The sequence below is a fragment of the Gambusia affinis genome, linkage group LG08 (assembly GCF_019740435.1).
Source record: "Gambusia affinis linkage group LG08, SWU_Gaff_1.0, whole genome shotgun sequence".
Lineage (NCBI taxonomy): Eukaryota > Metazoa > Chordata > Actinopteri > Cyprinodontiformes > Poeciliidae > Gambusia > Gambusia affinis.
Window position 1 is genome coordinate 16,251,650 of NC_057875.1, and position 21,634 is coordinate 16,273,283.

The 21,634-nt window shown below is 39.5% G+C and overlaps 2 protein-coding genes across 3 annotated transcripts; one reads left to right on the forward strand and one right to left on the reverse strand.

Annotated features, from left to right (window-relative positions):
* On the forward strand, positions 1-15,554 carry si:ch211-106e7.2. Of its 2 annotated transcripts, XM_044123682.1 has the most exons (5): positions 1-271; positions 9,721-12,027; positions 12,097-13,881; positions 14,897-14,953; positions 15,051-15,554. In XM_044123682.1, exons 2-5 carry the CDS (start codon positions 9,768-9,770, stop codon positions 15,170-15,172), a joined length of 4,224 nt encoding a protein of 1,407 aa, XP_043979617.1. In that variant the 5' UTR covers positions 1-271; positions 9,721-9,767; the 3' UTR covers positions 15,173-15,554. The 2 variants fall into 2 exon arrangements, with proteins under 2 accessions (XP_043979617.1, XP_043979616.1); XM_044123681.1 differs by having other exon boundaries at positions 9,721-13,881.
* A 214-nt stretch (positions 15,555-15,768) lies between these two features.
* etfbkmt (electron transfer flavoprotein subunit beta lysine methyltransferase) lies at positions 15,769-21,434 on the reverse strand. Its single transcript, XM_044123683.1, has 3 exons — positions 21,063-21,434; positions 20,846-20,976; positions 15,769-19,594 (listed from the first exon to the last, which is right to left on the reverse strand). Exons 1-3 carry the CDS (start codon positions 21,380-21,382, stop codon positions 19,245-19,247), a joined length of 801 nt encoding a protein of 266 aa, XP_043979618.1. The 5' UTR covers positions 21,383-21,434; the 3' UTR covers positions 15,769-19,244.
* Between the last annotated feature and the right edge of the window lie 200 nt (positions 21,435-21,634).

A 21,634-nucleotide genomic window follows, 5' to 3' on the forward strand; every position in this document is an offset into this window, starting at 1 on the left:
ACGTAACCAATTCCTCTGCTAAGGCATCTCGCAGTTTCTTGGCTGAGAGGAAGAGATCGGCCGTTGTTGACGCAGCTGGAGAAAATGAGAAACTAGAAATGCGCAGCTCAGTAACGTGGATGGCAAATAGAGGGAATGGTTTTGGCTCATGACTCTGAAACAGCTATAGAGATCTCATGGGAAGAGAAAGCGAACAGGGGAGATTGGCTAACAGCAAACACTCCGGATGCTTACAAACGCTGCCTTTGGAGCGGAACCTCACCGTGAAACAGTAAGTTGTGTTTATCGATACCTTTTAGCAGCTCTCGTTCGGTCAGACGACCGCTAACATTAGTCGCATAATCTGTAACGCTATTCGTAGAAAGGAAACGGCAGGGATTTCCAAGTTTTTCTCCACCCTATAAACTTTTGCGTTGCAACAAGCCTAAAGAGCAGGCAGCAGCTACATCCAAAAGTTGATCTCAAATAAAAAAGAGGTCTTCTCGACAAGATGATTTTTGGAGAACTCGAATCTTAATATTGCATATACTCGGTGCAACATGTTTTAGGCAATCTTGAATGTCCACTCCCACATGCTTTTGGCGTGACTTCTCAGAAAAAGGAGGAGCCCTTTGGACATTGTCCCGTTTATGCCTGTTTATTAGAAGAAAATGCGTTACTATCCATCTGCTTAATGTCTTTCTGGAAAACACGAGAAGAAGAAGAAGCAGACTGTGACCGCCTGCAGTTTCCTGGCTGAGAGAGGAAACTGCAGGCAGTCTCCTTACTGTCTTCTTAAACACGCAGCATTTAGACAACGCGACATCCGATTCAGTTCGATCTCCACCAGCACCAACCGTGTGGGTCACTTTAAAAAACCACCAGCTAATAATTTTTGCGCCTCTCAGCAGTTGGTCTCTGGACGACGGCTTGAGCCTCCACCAAACGTTGTAAACGTTTTCCAGAGCGCTGCTGCACATTTCGACCTGCCTTCAGTTACTGACCCACAATGCAGAAACACAGAATATTGTCCATGAATATGAGAAGCAGCCGTGCATATTAAACAATTCCCATGAATATGCTTTCCTGGTTGCATTTGTAGCGTCTGCAATTCATGCAAATGATTGTTTTGATTTATTTGCTCATCGTGAATTCAACTGACAATAGAGAGGAAACGAAAACCGGATGTTTGGACACTCAATACTTAACCACAAAGCCTAACATTTTGGCATGGGAGCCAACCAAAATAGTAAAATTACAAAGTACTCTGGGGGGGTGCACAAAATGCTTTTTTTTTTCTTTTATTAACATTGCAAAAATATTTATTTTGCTTTTACATTTGTAGCTCATAAACAAACTAAACAGAAGATTTTAATGAAGCAAAGAAAGTAGTTTTCTGCTGAGAAAGGTCCTTATTTCACTGTAGATCTGAACCATGGATATGGTCTTGCAGGTTTGCCTAGTTAAAGAAAACAAGCTGAAAACAATATCAGAATCTTGCAGTGCAGCGATTTCTTTTAGGGACCTAAGATCATATTTACAGTCATATTTTTGATGAACTAATGTGTAATTTGAAGTCTACAATGGGGTTTTAAATAAATTAGTTTTTACAAATATAAATTTTAGGGCCGCGTCCCAATGTGTGTGTGGACGCTTTTTGTTTTGCAATTATTGATAATGCACCTCAGTCAGACTTTCTTTCTAACTTTTGTCAAGCTGCACATATATACATCTTCTTATTATTTCTTACACACATGTGCCATCTCTTCCTTTAGTTTGTCTTGTGTGCTGAGGCAAGCTTAAGCAAAAATTACCCCATTATATTCAAACAAAGGTTACTGAAAGTACAAACTTCATGTAAAAAGTGCACACATTCTTACTCGTTTTCCTACAATAGCAACCCCAATCCTCCTTCCCAACCCTCAGGAGGATGGGGGTTGGGAAGCTCCAACCACTATCCTCCCAAAGCACCCAAATGTTTTCCTCTACAGCAGGGGTCTCAAACTCCAGTCTTCGAGGGCCGATGTCCTGCAGTTTTTAGATGTGCCACAGGTACAAAACACTGGAATGAAATGGCTTAATTACCTCCTCCTTGTGTAGATCAGTTCTCCAGAGCCTTACTGACCTGATTATTCTATTCAGGTGTGGTGAAGCAGAGGCACATCTAAAAGTTGCGGCCCTTGAGGACTGGAGTTTGAGACCCCTGCTCTACAGGAACCAGAACTGTTTTATTGGGCCATTAGTCTCACCCCCATCCTGTGCATTCACCTCCGTTAAAACCAGACTACCAGTCTTACTCCATTAATTGAAATGTAAATTAAGGTAATACACTTTATTCATATTGCGTATCATGTGTTCTAAGGCAGTGATTCCCAAATGTGGTACTTACCCCCTTGGGGGCAGGGGGTACAGTGCCAATGGAGGGGAGTGGAGGGGGTTGGTAGGAATCTGTATGAATGAATGAAAAAAAAAAAACAAACAGTTAAACTAAAGTGTTTCACTGTAAAGATGGTTTGTAGTGTGTTTTGTTGCAACCTGAAGTGTTAAATAAACTTCAGTGGCGTTTGAAAGAAAAATATGTGTTTAGATTTATGTCTGGTTGAAAGATGTGTGTGCCCAGTTGATTGTTTTTATTTTTTTCTTTTCTGGGGGGAATTTTATTGTAATCCATAGGGGGTCCCAGAAAATCTTTGGGAACCACTGTTATAAGCACAGTTGTTAACAGTCTTGTAAGAAATTAGGTGTTGCTTGTACTGAATGTGCTTATGCTCATTTTGGATGGAGGTCGTTGTGCAAGTTTGGTCTGACTTTGAAAGAATTTTCCAAGTCAATTTCAGAATAAAAGCTTTTCTGCTCATTAGTTTAAATCAATCCTGGACTGTATAGATGGTGACATGGTGACAATAATAAATTAGTGTTGTTGCTGAAAATCACCACTTTCAAATGGGCAAGGTAAACAACTCTAACACAAAGGCTAAGTGAGACTGTAATATATAATCTGACCTTGTGATGTTTTAAAAAAAACAAACTCTTTATCAATCCAGTCGCATAAATTCTCCAAATGACATAACAGTAGACTCTTTTTCAAGGTTCTCAGAATGGTGTAGATAACACATCTGCAGGGTATTATAACAGGCCTTTATGACTGCTTTGAACAATCTGAATGAATCTGTCCACATTTACCATGTCAGTTATTGATGAACAGCTTATTTGCTGTTTTGGACAAAACAAGACCGTCACCTTTTTCTTCTGCTCTTTCATGCCAAAAACTAATAATTATTATATACAACCTCTAGGCTTTCCCAGGTTTGCATCTGTTTTGCTAATCTTACCTAAGCAGGAAGCTTGCATGTTAACTCTGGAAATGATTTCAGTCATGTCCCTTCACATTTGTCCCTGACCTCAAATTTTGACAACGCATAGTTATTAATATATTTGTGTTTTATCTCAGTGTTTACCATTATTGTAATATCGTCAACAGCTAATAATTTCTGGGTACCACTACAGCATGAGCACCAAATAAATAAAAAAATGTTGAAAAGTACAAGATAAGGATGGGCACAAAAAAAGTATCTAAGGCACTGATCATTTCCTGAAGTTCAACTATAGTCGTCATAAGATTGAAGGAATTTGGTGCCTGAGTAAATCTGGCTGGATTAGGCTGCCCTCTCAAATTGAGTGACAGTACAAGAAAGGAGAAGAGTGAGTCTCTTTTTTTTTTTTTTTTTTTTTAATTTTGTCAAAAGAAAATGTACCACTTTTTATTTTAATGTGTGGAGTGAGAAAATTAACAAAGTCCAAACCTTGTTTAAAAAAGCAAACAGCTTTATTTCATCTGTACAGATGGAGAACACTGTTCAGAAGAGTTCAAACTAGACTATATACTGCATACTGCCCTTCAAACACAGACAGGGTGTCATCAAGAAGCTTATTAGATTAACACACACAGAAAAATGGAATCTTCAGTTAAAAAAACAGTGTCAGGCGGAACGTGCTTGCCTAATAATAGTCGCACAAGGTCTTGTCTGTCACCCCGTGAAGTATGATAACAATCTTACTATAATTATTTACATATCGCCTGTTGCTAGGCTTCTGACGTAATGAGGCAAACAGTGAAGGCCAAAAGAGGAGCAATAACTCTGTAAGCCTGAGTAAGATATAATACACTGATTAAACCTTGTAAGATTAATACTAAATAAAATTCTAATAAAAGGAATATTTTATTTTCCACAAATGCATTAAAAGTATAAAGCATCCAAATGGGTGAATATCTTTTTTTGATTTGCGTTGGTCTTGTGTAAAATAAAAATTGGATTTAAAAAAAACCCAAACAAAATATAATTATGTATGAATCCCATATTAACAGTTTGTATCAACAAAGAATCTTATTTGGACACCACAGCTGCAATTTAAATATTACAGCCGCACTTCAAATATTTCTCCCAAAAGTTATGGTTAGAGATGAGCACTAGGCAGCAACAAATTATTTTAAAATATATTTTTAAATATATCTGGATGTTTATGGCTGCTTTCATGGAACTAACGGCAGGAAAGTGTGGTAATCTCAACACTACTTTAGTTTTGAGACCTGCAAACATGTAAAAAAAAAAAAGAGAATTGACACAATAAACGAAGATTTCTGACACTGGTATAGTATTAATGGCACACAGTCTGCGGCTTCTGATGCTCCTGGGCTTCATTGGCAAACATTGAAGAATTTTACAACAGCTGCTTATTATCATGTAGTATGGCAGATATGCAATTTTTGCCATACTGATCCAAAAGCTGCTTCGCTTCAGGCCTCGGGTATGGGGGAAGAGTGGAAAGAAAACAAAACAATCATAGGATGTGTAGGGTTTAGCTGCTTATGTTTAGGGAGCTGAAGACCCAAAATATTAGTAGCGTCTTGTAATGGAACAATTTAAATGTGTCTGTCTTGTTTCATTTACTCAGTTTTATGTGCAGGCAGGTGTCTGGCATAATGTGCAAGAAACGAGTGCAGCCACAGATCACACAATGTGTGTGAAACCACAGAGAACAGGATGTATTCAAGCATTTGTTTTGCAGGAGTATAACTTTATATGCTGCGCTGTTTTTCTGTTACTGAAGAGGGCTGAGTTTTTCTTTTGTTCTTATATCTTATACTTGTGTGTGTGTGTTTGTAAGTAAGATAAGGGGAAATGTACATCTTGTTGAGGAAAGATTATTATTTTTAGTGCTTAATACAGTTAATCTTACGGCATGTGTAAAAGGTATATTGAACATTCTTATTTGAATAAATTTCTTAATTTTGAACAGGTTTGTGGTAAATATTCAAAATACAGGAACCAAATGCAGATCAAAGGGGATCTCTCAATGAGGCTCCTTCTGTGTTATTAGGGGACAGGAGGCCATAAAATTAGCATCTCCTGGAAGGCAGTACCACTTGAGCCTGGAGGAGAGAAGCCTGTTTGGTTCACAGAAGATCAAAAGTTTTCCCAAAGTTTTACACCATCCCAACACCTGGGATGGTGTAAAACTAAATACAACATAGAATGTTAAAACCACTAACATTTAATTTCTAAAACATTTTTCTAAGTACTAATAGCAGATTTTTAACTAAAAGGGTATTATCTAATTTTAGAACTACTAGTCTAGTAAATGATGAATGTATTTGAAAATTGTACTATCTGGGACAATATCTGAATCAAATGGAAACTGTTTGAATGAAATGTTTTGTTTAGTATTAGAAAATTTCTCAGGATTTAAGCTAAAGGGGTTTTGGAAAATGATTGTGTTAACAATGCTTAGGATTGAATGTTATGTTTCATAGGTTAGAAAAAGGAATTACACCTCATTTCGTTCTGTTGATTTTATGTGTTATTTTTTTGGTTTAAGGCAAAGATTTAAATCTTTTGAGATGTTGACTGCAGATGAGCAAAACTGGGTTTTGTGAAGGTAACCTTTCCTTGAACCAAATTACTGGATTTAGGTTTGTTCTGAGAATTTATGTAAGGTGAGATAACGGGAGACACTCCGAATTCCACAGGCATCTGTGAAGTCTTATTTTATGCTTTTATTTTCCCAAATGTCCCTAGAACCCAGAAGACCAGGATGCAGCTACTTGCTCCATTGTTCTACCAAAGAGCAAATGGCCTTTGATCTTTGGTGTAAATTAGGGGGAGTTCTAAGTTTTTCTGAGTGTTTAAGGTAGCTTCTGGTTGGTCAACCAGAGGTACGCCTTAATTGAATATATTAAAAAGGAAAGACACACCTTCAGTATAAGAGTTCGTGCACAGGAATAATAAGGCAGATAGCTGTTCCTATTTTGCCTTTTTGCACCGGCTCTCTCCAAAGACGCGTCTTTGCCTTTTCTATCTCTATCTTTTTGCCTCAGGTAACGAATCTGCATCTCTGTTGTTCTGCAGTTTTGTTTTTAATTCATACGTTGTTTTGTATTTGGATTAAACTCTGTAATTCTGTGACGTCAACACGCATTGTTGTTTTCCTTGTGGCCACACGTCGCCCGCTGAGAGGACCTGGGATTCAGAGGAAGAGAGAGCCAAACCTTTTCCAAATTTAATTCATTTTAAAATACTCTTCCTTAACAATCTGCGCTCTACTTCTCTGACTAGTATGGTGACACGGTTGTCGTATGCCGTTTGCCTTGTCAAGAAATCTGGTAATGTAAATATGAGATCTGTCCAGGCTCATGCAGAAAAACGGATCATAAAAAGCCTAGAAGATTGCCACAGCCCTGTATGTTGATTAAAAATGATTACTTACTGTGTATTCTTTGTATGAGAGATGTTTTCTGTGATATATTAATGTTGTAACAAGAAACTAGGATCAAATCATCTAATGTACTAATATTTTATATGATTTTCAAGTCGGAACTTGTATGATTAAAGTTAGTACAGGAAAAGAAGAAGTATAAGGTTGGGGTGTGGAGGCTGAAATATGCCGCTGTTGCGATTCGGAAAGTCCCAAAAAGTCACAAGCACATAGTTTCACAATAGAGCCATTGTGTCCCAAGTTAGAGTCTATTGCAATTTGGAGTCATAAGTACGGGTCATTATGTCCCAAGTTGGAGTCTATTGCAATTTGGAGTCATAAGTACTGTTGAAGAAAGAAATAGTAAGTTAGCTTAATTTGGAAAAAGCTTGGCTCTCTCTATTTCCTTCCTATTCCCGGGTTCTTCCAGCAAGCAGCGTGTGCCAATCAGGAGCAACATGCGTGATGACGTCACAGAGTTACAGCGTTTAATTCCACACAAGAAGCGTATGAGTTAACAAGACAACTGCAGAGTTACAGAGACATACATTCATTACCTGAGACAAAAGAATTAAAACAAAGACAGAGAAAGAAAGAAAAAAGCAAAGACATGTCTTTGGAGAAGGCTGTTGCCAAAACGGCAGAAATATACCAGCAATCTAAATTATTAACATTGTGGACTAACTTTTATAATGAAGGCGTTTCTCTCCTTGTTAATGTATTCAATTAAGGCGTACCCCTGGTTCGACCAACCAGGAGCTCCCCTGGACACTCAGAGGAACTTAAACCTTCCCTTAATTTCACGCCAGAGATCAAAGGCCATTTGGTCTCTGGAAGAACAATGGAGCAAGCAGCTGCATCCTGGTCTTCTGGGCTCTAAGGCCATTTGGGCAAATAAAAGCTGTCAAGAAATCTGGTATGTAAATGTGAGATCTGTCCAGGTTCATGCAGAACAACGGATCATAAAGTGCCTAGGAAATTGCTGCAGCCCTGTATGTTGATTAAAAATGATTGCTTATTGTGTACTCTTTGTATGAGAATATGTTCTCTGTATTCTATTAATGTTGTAACAAGAAAATAGGATCGAATCATCTAATGTACTAATATTTTATATGATTTTAATGATTGATGTAACTTGTATGATTAAAGTTAGTATAGAACAAGGAGAAGTGTAAGGTTGGGGTGTGGAGGCTGACGCATGCTGTTGTTGCAACTCGGAAAGTCCCAAAAAGTCCCAGGCTATGACACATGCCGCTGTAGCAACTCGGAAAGCCCCAAAAAGGCACAAACACATAGTTTCGCAATAGGGTCATTGTGTCTCAAGTTGGAGTCTATTGCTCTCGGAAAGTCCCAAGTTTTACAAGCACATTACCTCACAAGCGAGTCATCGTGCCTCAATTTGCAGATGGGCGAGTTGCGCAACTATGAAGTGGCGCACAAACTGTTCTTTGTCTTTCTCTCTCTCTCTCCCTCCCTCGGTGTACTCCCCAGGGAGGGAGAAAAGTATAAAAACATGAGACCGAGGTGATACGATGTTCTTCGTCCCCGGCGCTGAGACTCGACACAAGAGCGGCAAGAAGACCAGCAGAGGACTACACCCTGGAACCAAGAAAAGCGCCTCACAAGGAGGACAACGGAGCTCCTCACGCCGGACCAAAGGGCGAGATCCACCGACCCACTGCCTTGGTTCCTCATTGGATTTCCACACTCTGCTCTCGACCCAACGATCTCAAATTACATCGCAACGGACTTGGGGAACTGAACAAAAGTCACAGGATCGACCAAGAGCTGTTTGGCTGGACGAAGCAGACAGTTCATTTTGTTTCGGATCCAAGGAGAGTTTATGTTTCAAGGGAAAGACTCTGACCAAGGACTACAAGGACTTCTGTTGCTAAGATCCAATACCACCGATGGGTAGGAGTTGCCGCACCCCAAAGCCTTATCTTATAGATAGATGACAGGGTAGGAAGGTTGTTAGGTAAAGGTTGAGTTGATCTAAATTTTATTGATTTCTTTGTATGGTGGTCTCAAGTAAATTCTGTATGCCTGTCATTTTCCCTGCTAAAGCTTGCTTAATAAATACATATATCTTAAAAATTCTGATTAGGTTGTGGACATTGAAATTAATTGAGTCATTTGAATTAAAGTTCTTCTATTTATAGTAAAACCAGTATACATGATTCCAGTAATGTGGTGGCTTCGGACTTTCCTTTGGTGAGAGTAAAATAATGACCCTGTGATTTGAATCCTAGTCACTAAATATTATCTAGCCGTTACCAAGTGCACGTTACGACAGGAAGAGAACTACCGTTAACAGAAGTGGTTATTGGAACTATGCAGCTGTGAGGGCTACTCGGTTGATTAATCCTTAACTGAAGAGGGTCATAACTTCTGGATAGGAGGTAGTTAGTGCTAGACGAGTCTCTTTCGCCACCAGTTTAAATAGATTATCTCTTATAGATCTTGTTCAGGGTAAGACCCAGGTCTTAGAGATTTTCCGGACCTGTTAGACAGAGAACTGGTTCAGTAGCCAGCCCGAGGAGTTGTGAGGAGAGGGCGGGGCTGGCTATTGCGTAGTAACAAACAGCCTTCAAATAAAGCATCTAAAGACGTATGTCAACCTTTCTCCACTTATTAATGGTTTCTCTATCCTTTATTATAGAATTTCCACCACAATCTTTGGTGTGCTCAATTAACTGAAAATGTATTCCAAGCACTGTAGAAAATAAAGAGAGAAAAATATTCTGTGGGTTGTATAGGAGTTTTTATTTGGTTGCTTTTCCAAGGGAAAATGAAATAATTGCAGTAACTGTTCAACCTTTTTTATGATGGACTGAAAATTGGCTTACATTTTCTTTATGCATTTTAAAGAAATTATTATTATTTTTTTAAATTTCAATATTGGTCTTCTGATCACTGATTGACAGATTCAAATATCTACAAGAATTATTTGAATGTATTTAACAAGTCTGTTTTGTCTCATTTCAGAAACGTCTTATTGCCTAACTTCCAGAAAGGTTTAACAAAATAGAAACATGCATTCCTTTGCACTGGTCAATGTGCCGACTCATCAGATTGGGCAGTCATCTCAAACCTCACAAGCTGCTACCCAACCATACCAAGGTGGAGTTTGGTCTGCAAACGCCACACAGCAGTACGTGACGGGGAATGGAGGAGTACAACCGTCTCACGGCACTAATTTTGTCCTGCAGAATGGAGCAAACCCTAGCAGACAAATGTCAAATTGGCAGAGCTCTGATACTACTTATCTGGCGGCTCAGTTGAAAAATGCTTCACATTTCAAGGACGATGCCCTTTTCCAAATAATTCTTAGGCAGCAGCAGCAGGAGCAGCATAGATTAAACAATTTACAAAAGGTGACTCTTTCTATGACAAACACTGTCATATCTCAGCCAGCCCCAATGCAAAACTCTCACCAAAATGGAGTGGACCACAGTCAACATAGTACTGCTGTCACAAACGCCACCTATGCCCAACAAAGCATGTCGGTGCTCTGCAAACAGACAGTTTCCTTTGATGAGGTTCAGATGAACAGGACCAGGAATGCTTCACATCTTCAACAAAGCTTGACCCAGCAGGCTTTTCATCCAGCTGCAAAAGGAGGAATGACCAGACCCATTTCATCATACACTGCTGCTCCCTCACTTCTGTATGACCAGACGATCAATGCCAACAAAACACTAGCTGGAGCTATTCATAATGGTCAAGCTCATGTGTCTTCTAATCAAATTCACAGACCACATTTCTCTCAGGGTGGATGCTCTCAAAACTATACATCAAGCTGTGGAATGGCAACCTCTCAGACATTTAAAGACAATAGTGTTGCTACTCGGTGTACATCCTCAAATGCTCAGACTACACATCCTTTGCTTGTACATCAACTAAATCAGCAACCTTCAACTCAGAGCAATCCTTCGTATAACAACTACAGAAGTTTCAGGAATGTAAACTTATTGAATGAAAGTAATTTTCTTTCAAAAAGAAATGATCCCCCTCCTTCGTACAAGAGCCCACATTATTCCATTGTGTCCAGAAGGTCTAATCAAAGTAACCAAACTGCAACCGTAGTTAATTATGAAAATCCCAGCTTGAATGGTAGCCAATCTTTATCCCTCCAGTCTGGACAGCCTTGGCCTCAAGGCGTTAAGTCAAGAGCACAGAAAATTGCAAATGCATCATTTCAGCAAAACTCATTAGCAAATGTTGTCCTCCCCCGTTATACATCAGGGAACAGGGGAGGAAGCAGCCCGGTAGTTGACATCAGTGAAACTGTAACTAAAAGATTTCCCATCGATTCCCTGAGTAATTCATCACAAGGATATGAGAGAGCGTTATTGCAGAGAGGCGAGTGTCAAGCTGTTGTAGTAAGCCATTCAAATAAGGATGTTGGAATGCCTTCGCCATTCAAACAAAATGAAAGCTGTTCCTCCTCTATCTCTGGTCATACCGGCATAAGAGCCGTTGCAGTTGTTCCCCCATTGTCGCAGGAGGAGCCTAATTCTCCTGCCTCTGCTGAGCCTTGCAAATCTGTGGATGATGCAGAAAAAACAAGGATTTCACCCTATGTAGCTACAATTTGTGAGGCCACACCTGAAAGCGAGGAATCTAGTCAGACTCAAGTGATCACCAACAAAGCAGACTCGGAACCAGAAAGTTCGACTCAAACACCAGAGAGTGATAATCATGAATCGGTTGTTGAAAGGGTTTCACAAGAGTCAGTAAGTCAAACTGGTTCTGGAAAACAAACTGAAGTGGCTACACCTCAATCACCACCTGTTCATGAACTTTCTCTGCTCCCAACAAAATCTTGGACTGCTGAGGATCTGACCAAATTAATAATGGTGATGGAAGCTGAACCCAAGCAAACGGGCATTTCTGAGGTGTCGACTCTTGTCAAAATAGTTATGATAATGTGGAATAAAAATATTGGAGCAATGCTTCATGGCTATAAGGAAAACTTGAAAACCAGTTTTATTTCAGAAAAATTCTGTAATGCACACATCAAGCAGGACACTTCTATACTCACACAAGTTAGCCCTGACTTTAAGGACCAACTCAAACGGTACAAAATCCTCAAGGAAGGTGAGGTCTACTCAGAACCTCCTTTCAGATCTTTGTGGTTGAATGCCAATGATCAGCTTGATGACATAGATAAGGAGTTTGGCTTCCCTTGGGCTTTGAAGCGACATCTTTATGTGGACGAAACCGCAACCGACGATGCTGAGACTTTCGAAAACGTTCCTGAACAAGCTGCCAGTGAGTCAGTAAACAAAGTTTTGCCTCCAACAGAGTGTGCAGTAGTTGATTTGACTGAACAAGCTGCCAGTGAGTCAGTAAACAAAGTTTTGCCTCCAACAGAGTGTGCAGTAGTTGATTTGACTGAACAAGCTGCCAGTGAGTCAGTAAACAAAGTTTTGCCTCTAACAGAGTGTGAAGTAGTTGATTTGACTGAAGAAAGTGAATCCCCCCAGAACCTTATTGCTTCCCCACAGGAGCCGTCGGGGAAAGATTCCTGTGACTTGAGCTACTTGTTTAAAATAAAGGTTTTGCCTCCAGAGGAAGCAAAAGTCATCTTTGAGCAAGTGCAGAAAGACAATCATTCAAGCTTTAACTGTGGAAAAGAAACTGATGCAAGTGGCTCTGAGCAGAGAGGGGGATCTGAAGATATGGATACCACAATAAATGATCCCAAACCAAAGAAATCTTCAGACAATCAGCTGGAAGAGATTTGCTGCCTTGCAAGATTTATAGAAATGAACTCAGGACTAGGCAAACTCTCCTCCAAATGCCAATGCAGAGACAAACAAAATGCGAATGAAGGCACCATTGATATTCTTAAACCTGATCCTGACTGCTTACCAATCGTCCAGAAGGTTGTTATTCATCAAACTGATACTCAAAATGGCCCTGATCTGTCCATTAACCTTAGTCAGATAATTGATTTGACTGACGACAATGATGACCAACTTTTTTCTTTTTATGATAAAGAATCAGACCCAATTTTCCAGACCTGCAGCCAGTCAAATGCTGTTGGTGTAAGCAACCAGGAGGCGGCGGAACTTTCTGCTGATTCTTCCTCTCCAGAAGAGAGGCATGAGTTTGTATTTGAGGAGAGAGAATCTGAGTTGGACCATGCACAAGAAAAGCTGCCATCAACAGGAGCTGTGCAGTCGAGTGATCCAATGTGTGGTACCCAGCTAACCAAATTTGATCCTTCCAATTTTATTGAAACAAATAAACTAACTCAGTGTTTTAACCAGAAAGAAATCTGCGAACAAGCTCCTTTAACATCTGACGACCAGGCTGAATCACCTTCAGAAAACAAAACTCAAGTTAATGACGCCACCAGCCAGACATCCTTGAACCTTGTCATTAATAGGATAAAAACAGAGAAGAGACAAAGGAATCTTGACCAATATTTCCAAACTCTAAAGAAACGTAAATGTAGACTGCCTGTTGCCTCAGATACAGATCACAACTCCGAAGCTCAAGAGTCAGCCTCTGAAGGAAAAACTGTAGAATTGGTGTTGTACGGAGCTGGGCAACCAGAGAAGAGTTCTCCATCCAGCAAAGACGATGTCCTGGTTTCTTCTCAAATAAAAGCATCGTATGAAAAACTCAAACCTCCTGAAATTCTGTCTGTGAAATTAGACCCTTTGGGAATGGACTCCTCTCCAGCTGATCCCACAAGGGACTACTCAATCAAACAGCTTATTTATGAAAAATGGAGGAGCAGTATTCCAACTATGAGTGGATCAGGTTTTTTTCGGCACAAAAACAAACTGAAAAGGCAAACCAGTTTGCCTGCTGTAATTTCCAAGGAGAGCACAAAAGAGCAGGCACAGACAATCTCCCCTAAACTGAGATTCTCTGATAGAACTAAAAAGTTCATTCAGAGTTTAAAGAAGAAGAAAAGGAGGGCCCTCGCAGATCGCCTTACACGGGAAGAAACAAAGAGAAGGCGCTACAGTGTCACCCTTGAGAGGCCTGAACATCAGCAGGGAGGTGAAACCAGTGACAAGAAGCCGGTCCATGACAATATTGTCTTGAAGTTCAATGTCCTGCCAAACACCTTTAACTTGGCAGATGGGCCTGTTGAGACGGAGGAGGCAGCTGAACCTGTTCCAGGTAAATGCAGTTAATTTTAAAGAACATTTTTAACTATTTTATAGCAGCTTCTCTGGGATGGTTAGTAGTCACAGACCAAGGTAGTTATGTCAAGAGGTAGAGGAGAAATGCCAGAACAAAAAATCCAGTTGAGCTAAAGTTCAATTAAACCAACTTGTTTAATTAAACAGTATAGCCTGTCTCTCTCATGCTATACTGGATTCTTTTAAACTCATGTTAGTATTTGATTTATCGTTATAGTTAAAAAAAACAACAAATCCGGGACATTAATTTTGAAACACAAGTTCATAATCTTGACATTTTCTTCAGAGCAGTTCTGAGGAAAACACACGTGGCTGGGTTTGCTCATTTTATATCGATACATTCGTTAGTGCAATTTACAACTTAAAAGTTATAGAACTATCAGCTGAGACCCTCAGAAGCAAACAGATTGTTTCTGTTTTGCTGTTCTGGAAACTATTACATTTGTGTTTACTGCCTGGTAATCTAAGACTGACTGGGTCAGTGTGACTTTCTGCTGAAGAAACTTTGTACAGCATGCGTCTCAACAATCTGATAAACGTTCTGCTCACATGAATACCAGCAACTAGCTGGCTTTTACATGAATCCCTCCCCCCATGAAGTGCACTATGACAAAGATTAAAATGGGATAGCTATTTCTGAGTTTACATTGCTGTTAGATTCTGTATACCAAGGATTTCCAAAGCATGGTCTGGGAGCCATATGTGATCTTTGGAAAGATTTTGTTTGGCCCCACATGGCAATTTAATAATCCTGCAGTTCTGGCCGCATTGGCATAGATTTTTGACACATTATTTAAAAATTTTATAGAGCAGGAGCGTCATTGACAAATTTAAATCTTCACCTTAGATCAATTTTGTGACCAGGGAGTACTTTTAACTTTATAGTTTTGTCCCACGTCTACTGGAAAAATTTAAACCCCTCAACAGACTCTGCTTAATTTCTCTCTCTGTGCAACTCAAATAAGATTTTCTGCTTTTTTTTTTCTTTCCAGATAAGTTGAAACCAGTAGAAGAAAAAGATACATTTTATAAGAAAGGTGCAGCAAAAGGTAAAATATTGTTCTTTTTTATTTATTTATATTTTTAATATAAATTCCATTTGTCATAAGGGCTGAGACTAATTGTTGTGTATCTAATTCCTTGCAGCAACCTGGTATCCAAGTGAACCAAAGCAATACAAGCCACTATGCGTCTCTAAGAATGTCAGCCTCTTCCATGAGTATCAGAAGAAATACAAGGAGAAGACATGCACATTGACAGATGATTGATTGATGCATAAATAATGTTACTAAACTTTGTTACTGACAGTGTTGATATTATGAACTCAGGGAGTAGACTAATACTATGTTTTAGGTTTAATCTCCCAGTGAGAGACCTCAGTACTGCCTCCTCATCTTTATATTAGAAAGCTTACACATTGAAACTGATTACTTTACATTCTGTATACGAGTATATTAGCCAAATGTTTGGGAGGTTTGCTTGTTTTGTTTCTACTGGTTGTTTTTTTTCCATGTTTTTTGTACCAAGAAGTGTTCTATTTTTTTACATTGCTTTATGATTTTGTCTAAGAAAGCTAGTGTGTTGTTTGAAAAGATCAACTTTAAACTTGTCTTGCTTTTTTATTGTGCAAATAAATGATTTTTTTGCTAATTTTTGACTGTTCATATGTGATGAAAAGATTATTACGGACTACTTTTGAAATAAAAACCACACACGCATCAGAACAATGCGAGACCAGCTTAATGCTTGCAATGTACAAAGCACCATGAGTGTTATACAAATGTGATGCTTAATAGTCAATTAAACCTATTTAATTTTCTAACAACTTCTCAAAGCTTGATGGATCATATACAGAAAATGATAAAAAAACAAACAAGCAACGAATCAAACAAATTAATCCAGAGCTGTAGGATTAATGTGACAAGAGTCCACTATAACAGGGGTGCTCTGGTTTAACGCACCTGGATCCAATGACGGTTCATTAGAGGCCTAAGGACAACATTGAAGAACATGCTGAAGAGGTTTTTACTACCATCAGGGAGAAAAGTAAGAACATGCAGGAGGCCCGCCCTTGAGGACCGACTTTGGGCGCCCCTGCACTATAACATTATGTCCACTCAGGTGACGTGAATAACTTATCACCATGATTTTTCTGCTGTCATGTATGGACAGGAAGTGAATCTTTTGCAAGCTGTTTTCTTGGGTTCAAATTCCAGTCTGGGTTCTTTCTGAATACAGTTTGTGTGTTATGCTCATACATGTTAGAATTATATTCTTAAAATATGTAATTGCAATTTTCTTTTACAGAAATATGCCTGTATTAAATGAAAATGTAAATATAATGGTTATAATTAAAGTCAATGATTTCTTAGCAAAATCAGAGAAGCTAATGATTGCATGTTAAACAATGTGATTTTGACAATGACCTTGGAAGATGATATCAAATGTATGAATGTATTATTACCAATGTAATGCATTCACCCAAGTGTTGCCTGTTTCAACACTTGAGATATAAAGTGTTCAGGCACGCAATAAAAATAGCCTTGAGAATAGGTAACTATAGTTATGGTTGATGAGAGATACCCAATCTGAAGGCGCACATGTTGACTCCCTTTGGAAGGCAGCCTGCAGTCTGCCCGTTGTCCCAGATTTCTTTCTACATCTGCAGCGTTCTTTGCCTCTGATCATGTTTGCTTCAAGGAAACAACTATTCTTCCTTCCTTTCCACTTCTTTTATTATTTCTTCTCCTACAGATGTGCTTCATTGGTCAGTTCTTGATGTCATGCTTATTTCATTGAATATTTCTTGGGCAAATTCATCTCTGGTTTGTGAAAACTCCTCTTTGCTGCATAGAGAAACATGATCTTAGTTTCTCCATCCAGTCAGCACAATTGTTCCACAAGAGCCTTTAACTTTGCCAGTGACCATCTGCTGACCGTTTCCTATTTTCCTGCAAGCTTCCTCGCTTCAGTCGAGTTACCATCCACCCACTCAGGAGGGAAACCTGTGGAATGCAACATGTGTCCCGACCTGATAGGGTGAAGGCTGTTTCAGATACAAATTTTCAGAGCAGTTTGTCTAAATACCGGCTCATTTTTCAGACCCATTCCCATCCCCCATCTCTCTCACACATAGCTTTCCTGTACTCCTCTCAGCAGCTGCACTTTCTCACAAGAGTGCATGGGATTCCTTGCATACAAAGACACAGCAAAGAGGTATCTTCTTATAAACATAAGTATCCTACAGACCAATCCTTTTGGATAAAGCTCAGTCAATGAGGGCCTGGGGGTGTCATCTAAACTTCATTTAACTATTCAGATTAAACATATTTCCCTGCAACATTGTATTAATTATTTCTTTTTTTTTTTTTCTTAAAGCAATGACGCGTGCGACTGAAAGGAGGAGGCGATGGGTGACGACAGTAATTAGTAGGTCACGTTATTGCTTGGATTTACAGCGCCTTGTTAAGTCCCTGAACTTCATATTTTAATGGGAAAAAAAGCGCAATGCGACTTGGATGTAACGAGTAACGGGACGGTTTTGTAGAAATGTAGTAAGTAGAAAGTACAGATACTTACTGTAAAATGTAGTGTACTTTTTTTTTTTTTTTTTTACCTAAAAGAAATGTATTGTGTCAAATGGACTGGGTCAATCTGACCTAGAAGTCAGGAAGGAATTCAGATTTGGAGAGATGTGGAATAAGAATCACTAAAGAGAGGAAAGTTGTTAGTTTAAGCTGTTGTGCAGAAAGTTCTGGCAACCATTCCTTCCCCTGCTCACCAGCAAAGGAACCGGGCCAGAGCTCAAGACAAGAGATTTTGGATTTCTGTAACGATGTGAATGTGAGGTTTTGGTTCCACAGATGTGCATTAAAATCTCTTCCCATTTGACTATGAGCAGAAGGAATTCCGAGTCTTGTGTATTTCCTCCATAGTAAGTATAAGTATTCTCTGGAGTTCTCCGCAGTTTTTAAGTAAAAATAAAAACTAATTGTTCCTGTTCTGGAAGAATTTTTTATTTTTTTTTTGGATTCTAAGTTTGTTCTAATTCCTTTTCTGAGTTGCAATAATAAGAGTCTCTCTGCATAATAACCTAAAAATTAATCTAAGATGTATAATATTGGTCTAAATGCTGAGTACTCTACAGTTTCTAAAAAATAAGCTAAAGAGTGACTAACAGTCTCTGGATTCCAAGTTTGTTCTAATTCCTTTTCTGGGTTAAAAGTGAGTACTCCACAGTTTCTATCAAAATAAAATAAAAAGAGGAAAGGACACATTAAGGTTGCTCTAAAAAAAGAGGGGTTTTAGCCTTGATTTTGGAAGTTTCATCTGTTTTGCAGTTTTCTGAAACTTTGTTCCAGATATGTGGTAACAAAAACAAGTCCAGGTGTCGATGTGACTTGAACTGCATTGTTAGAAATATTTAGTATGTGTTATCTTATATTTGCTGTGTTGTGTGAAGCTGTTTTGTTGTGCAACAACATTGCACAACAAAATCACATTGTTATGTGATTTCATTAGTTTCTGCATTGTAGCTACAGAAGGAAGCAAACAGGAGCAGCACTCTGCACTACGTCAGCCTGTAGGTGCGACACGCCTGTGATTCAATTAAAAAGAACAGAAGAAGTAGCAACGCTACATAATTAGCTCAAGATAACAGAAGAAATAACAATGCTATGTGATTAACTCAAGCTAACCAAATAAGCTATGTAACTAGGGACTGCCCCTAAGAAAATAAAAAGAGAGGGTATGGAAGAACGTGCTTCAGAGCGAGTGGGAGATTGTAACTGAGGCAGGCTCCTGTCCGTTCTCCTTGCAGCAAGTAAAGCTAAAACTCTCTTGTCTTTCTCCTTTTTGCGTGGTGTTAAAATGTTTTAGGTTGTTTGAACCTGACATGCATAATTATGTCCCAACACAAAGTTGGTAGGAGCTCGTCTTGCAATAAGTGAGTTGCCTGTCCGAGTCCTGCTCCGTCCACTTCTGTCGTTGTGTCCTTGGGCAAGACACTTCACCCACATTGTCCCCTGGTGGTGATCAGAGGGCCCAGTGGTGGTTCTGTCAGACCAAACAGACCTTGCCACCATCAGTGTGTGAAAATGTGTGTGAAGTGCTTTGGGATCCTCTGGACTAGATAAAGTGCTATACAAGTGCAGGCTATTTTACCATTTAGCATGAACATTTCAGAGTTGTTTCCAGTTTGCAGATGTTTACAAGATCTTTTGTAAACATCTTGATTCCCCTTTTCCTCACATTTGTGACACACCGTTGCAAAAATGTAGAGGTATCCAAATGAGTGTCAAATAAATAAGTTTTTCAGTCAAACAGAAACCGTTTCGACACTCAGAGCTTGCTATGATAGCACCAAACATGGCTGGATGTGAGGCCGTAGTTCTCCTGCCTAACACTCTCAGGCAACTCAAACTGGGCTACATGATGCAGGAGCTTCCGGATGTCATGTCCCTCAAAATGGGCTCTCCCAGGATCCCCAATTAGGACTTTGGAGCCATGGCTTTTGATGCAGCGGTCCAGCCATTTATGAAGGCCGTCCGAGAGCGTTTCGTCATAGAACATGTCGCCCAGGAGGATCAAGTCAAAGCCGGCCCGATCCGAACCAATTATGTCGTCTGTCACGCAATCTGGTGGCTCCACTTTGTTCAGTTCACAATTCAACTTGGTCACAACAGCTGCAACTGAAACAGAAACAGGTAAGCTTAGCCATGCCACATGAAAATATTGTCACGTTCCATAACTAATGGATAATGTCTGCGGTTTTTAAATTAAACTGTAAAATTTTAAAAACGCAGCAGCAAAACTGAATATTGTTAAACTCTTGATGCCATCTTCCCCTGTTGGTCACAACAATTCCTTGAAACTTTACTAAAATTAAGTGACCAAGAGCGTCTTCTCATTAACGAAATGAGAAGACGAGGGAATCTTTCTCACATGTCAGCCCAATACCAAATCTTAGAAAAAAATCACAGAAAAACAGAAACATTGGTTTCCTGAAGGTTGGCAGTGGAGAAAAATGTTAAATATACATTTGAAAAAAACAGAATACAAACAACAACAAAGAAAAACAATAGGGAGATAGATAGATGGGTGGTTGGACTGAAGCCTGGAGGATGATAAAAGTATTGAGTAGGAAAAACCAGACAGATGTCCTACAGACAGATAACTGGATTATGCAGCCATGGATGTTAGAAAAACAACGGATGATGGTGGATAGATGGCTGAAAGTGTGGCTGGAGGGAGGAATGGCTGCAATGTTTAGTAAGAGGCAGAGTTAATCTGGGCCGGGAGCGACAAAGAGGGAGTTGCTCTTATGCTCTTATGTAAAATGAGACTTCAGATCTCACTGGACTTTCCATGAGGCAACTTTGGTGGATTTCCAAGATATATATTGTACTTGTATTAAACTTTGGTTGATTTTAACTCACTGGCTCTTCTGGAGTCTCCAGCATTAATGAACGTGAGCTGGAGGCGAGTGAGTCGCCAACAATCTGGAAACTTCTTAAAATAAATATTCCTGCTTTCTCTGCTGTAATGCCCTTGAACACAACTCTCTCTTTTGATGAACTCGCTATAAAGCAGCAGGTTGCAGACACTGAACAGTAACTTTGATGTTTAAATCTATTTTTTAAACCACAGGGCAGTCTAAGTTTGATAGCATGGGGCTAAAAATGTTTACATTTTCAAACTTTTTATGATCTTACCAAAAATGCCTCAATCATAATAGTTGGGTAAATAACTCTAAAATGACAATGGGCATGGCAATATTATGATTGTTACATGATTTTCAAGAATGAGTTGATTTTGATTTTATATACACGTGTAGTTATATAATTTTTCCGAGGGGTCCTCGGCAATATTAATATTCATATCTGAATTACTGAAATAAAATTTACGATTAGAGGCAATTAAGAATAATCGAGGCAGCATACCGGGGTCGATATCATTGGCCACCACATGAACAGCACCACAGAGTTTAGCAGCGATGGATGAGGCTCCACAGCCGCTCCCCAGATCCAGCACGGATCCATCCCGACAAACATCAGGGTTGTCCAGGATGTACCTACCAGAGCATGCCAGCAATAGGAATGTTAATTAGTGAGTTGTCAAGCCCAACAAACTTTATTTATAGTGAGGATTGTGCAGGACCTTGACAGCGCCTGTCCTCCTGGCCAATAAATTGCCCAGTACGGGTCGCTGAAAGGCCAGAGTTCTGGTCGTTCTCTCCAGAACCTGCAGTTGGGAGTAAACAATCTCAGCTTTATCTCAGGCGTCAGGCTCCCTCCCGCGACTACCTCCGTGTTCTCTGATATAAAACTTCTGATGTCCTCGTATGAAAGACAGGTTTCTGAGGCGCGTCTCCGGCTGCTTGTTTGTGCATAAGGCTTTAAAAATCCTTTAACACGTCGGTAACATTTAGGTGCCGATAGAAATCCACACCAAGGCGTTGTTGATGGAAAAAGCCACATAGCTAAGAGTCAAATGTTTCTCTTTCTTGAGCAGCCGTTCCAGCAGCCCCCAGAAAGCAAGATATGAAACTTTCGTTCCGCTCAGTAAGGTTCCTGTCAAAAGTGAAGGGTTTCTGTCCGCCATTTTGCGAGTGGCATATTTGTTGACTTTTTTTTATTTATTTATTTTTTATTTTTTTTAAATCTTTTTTAATTTTACAAGTAGCTGTCTTCTGTCTGGAAGAAATACAGTAATAAAGTAATAAAAATGCT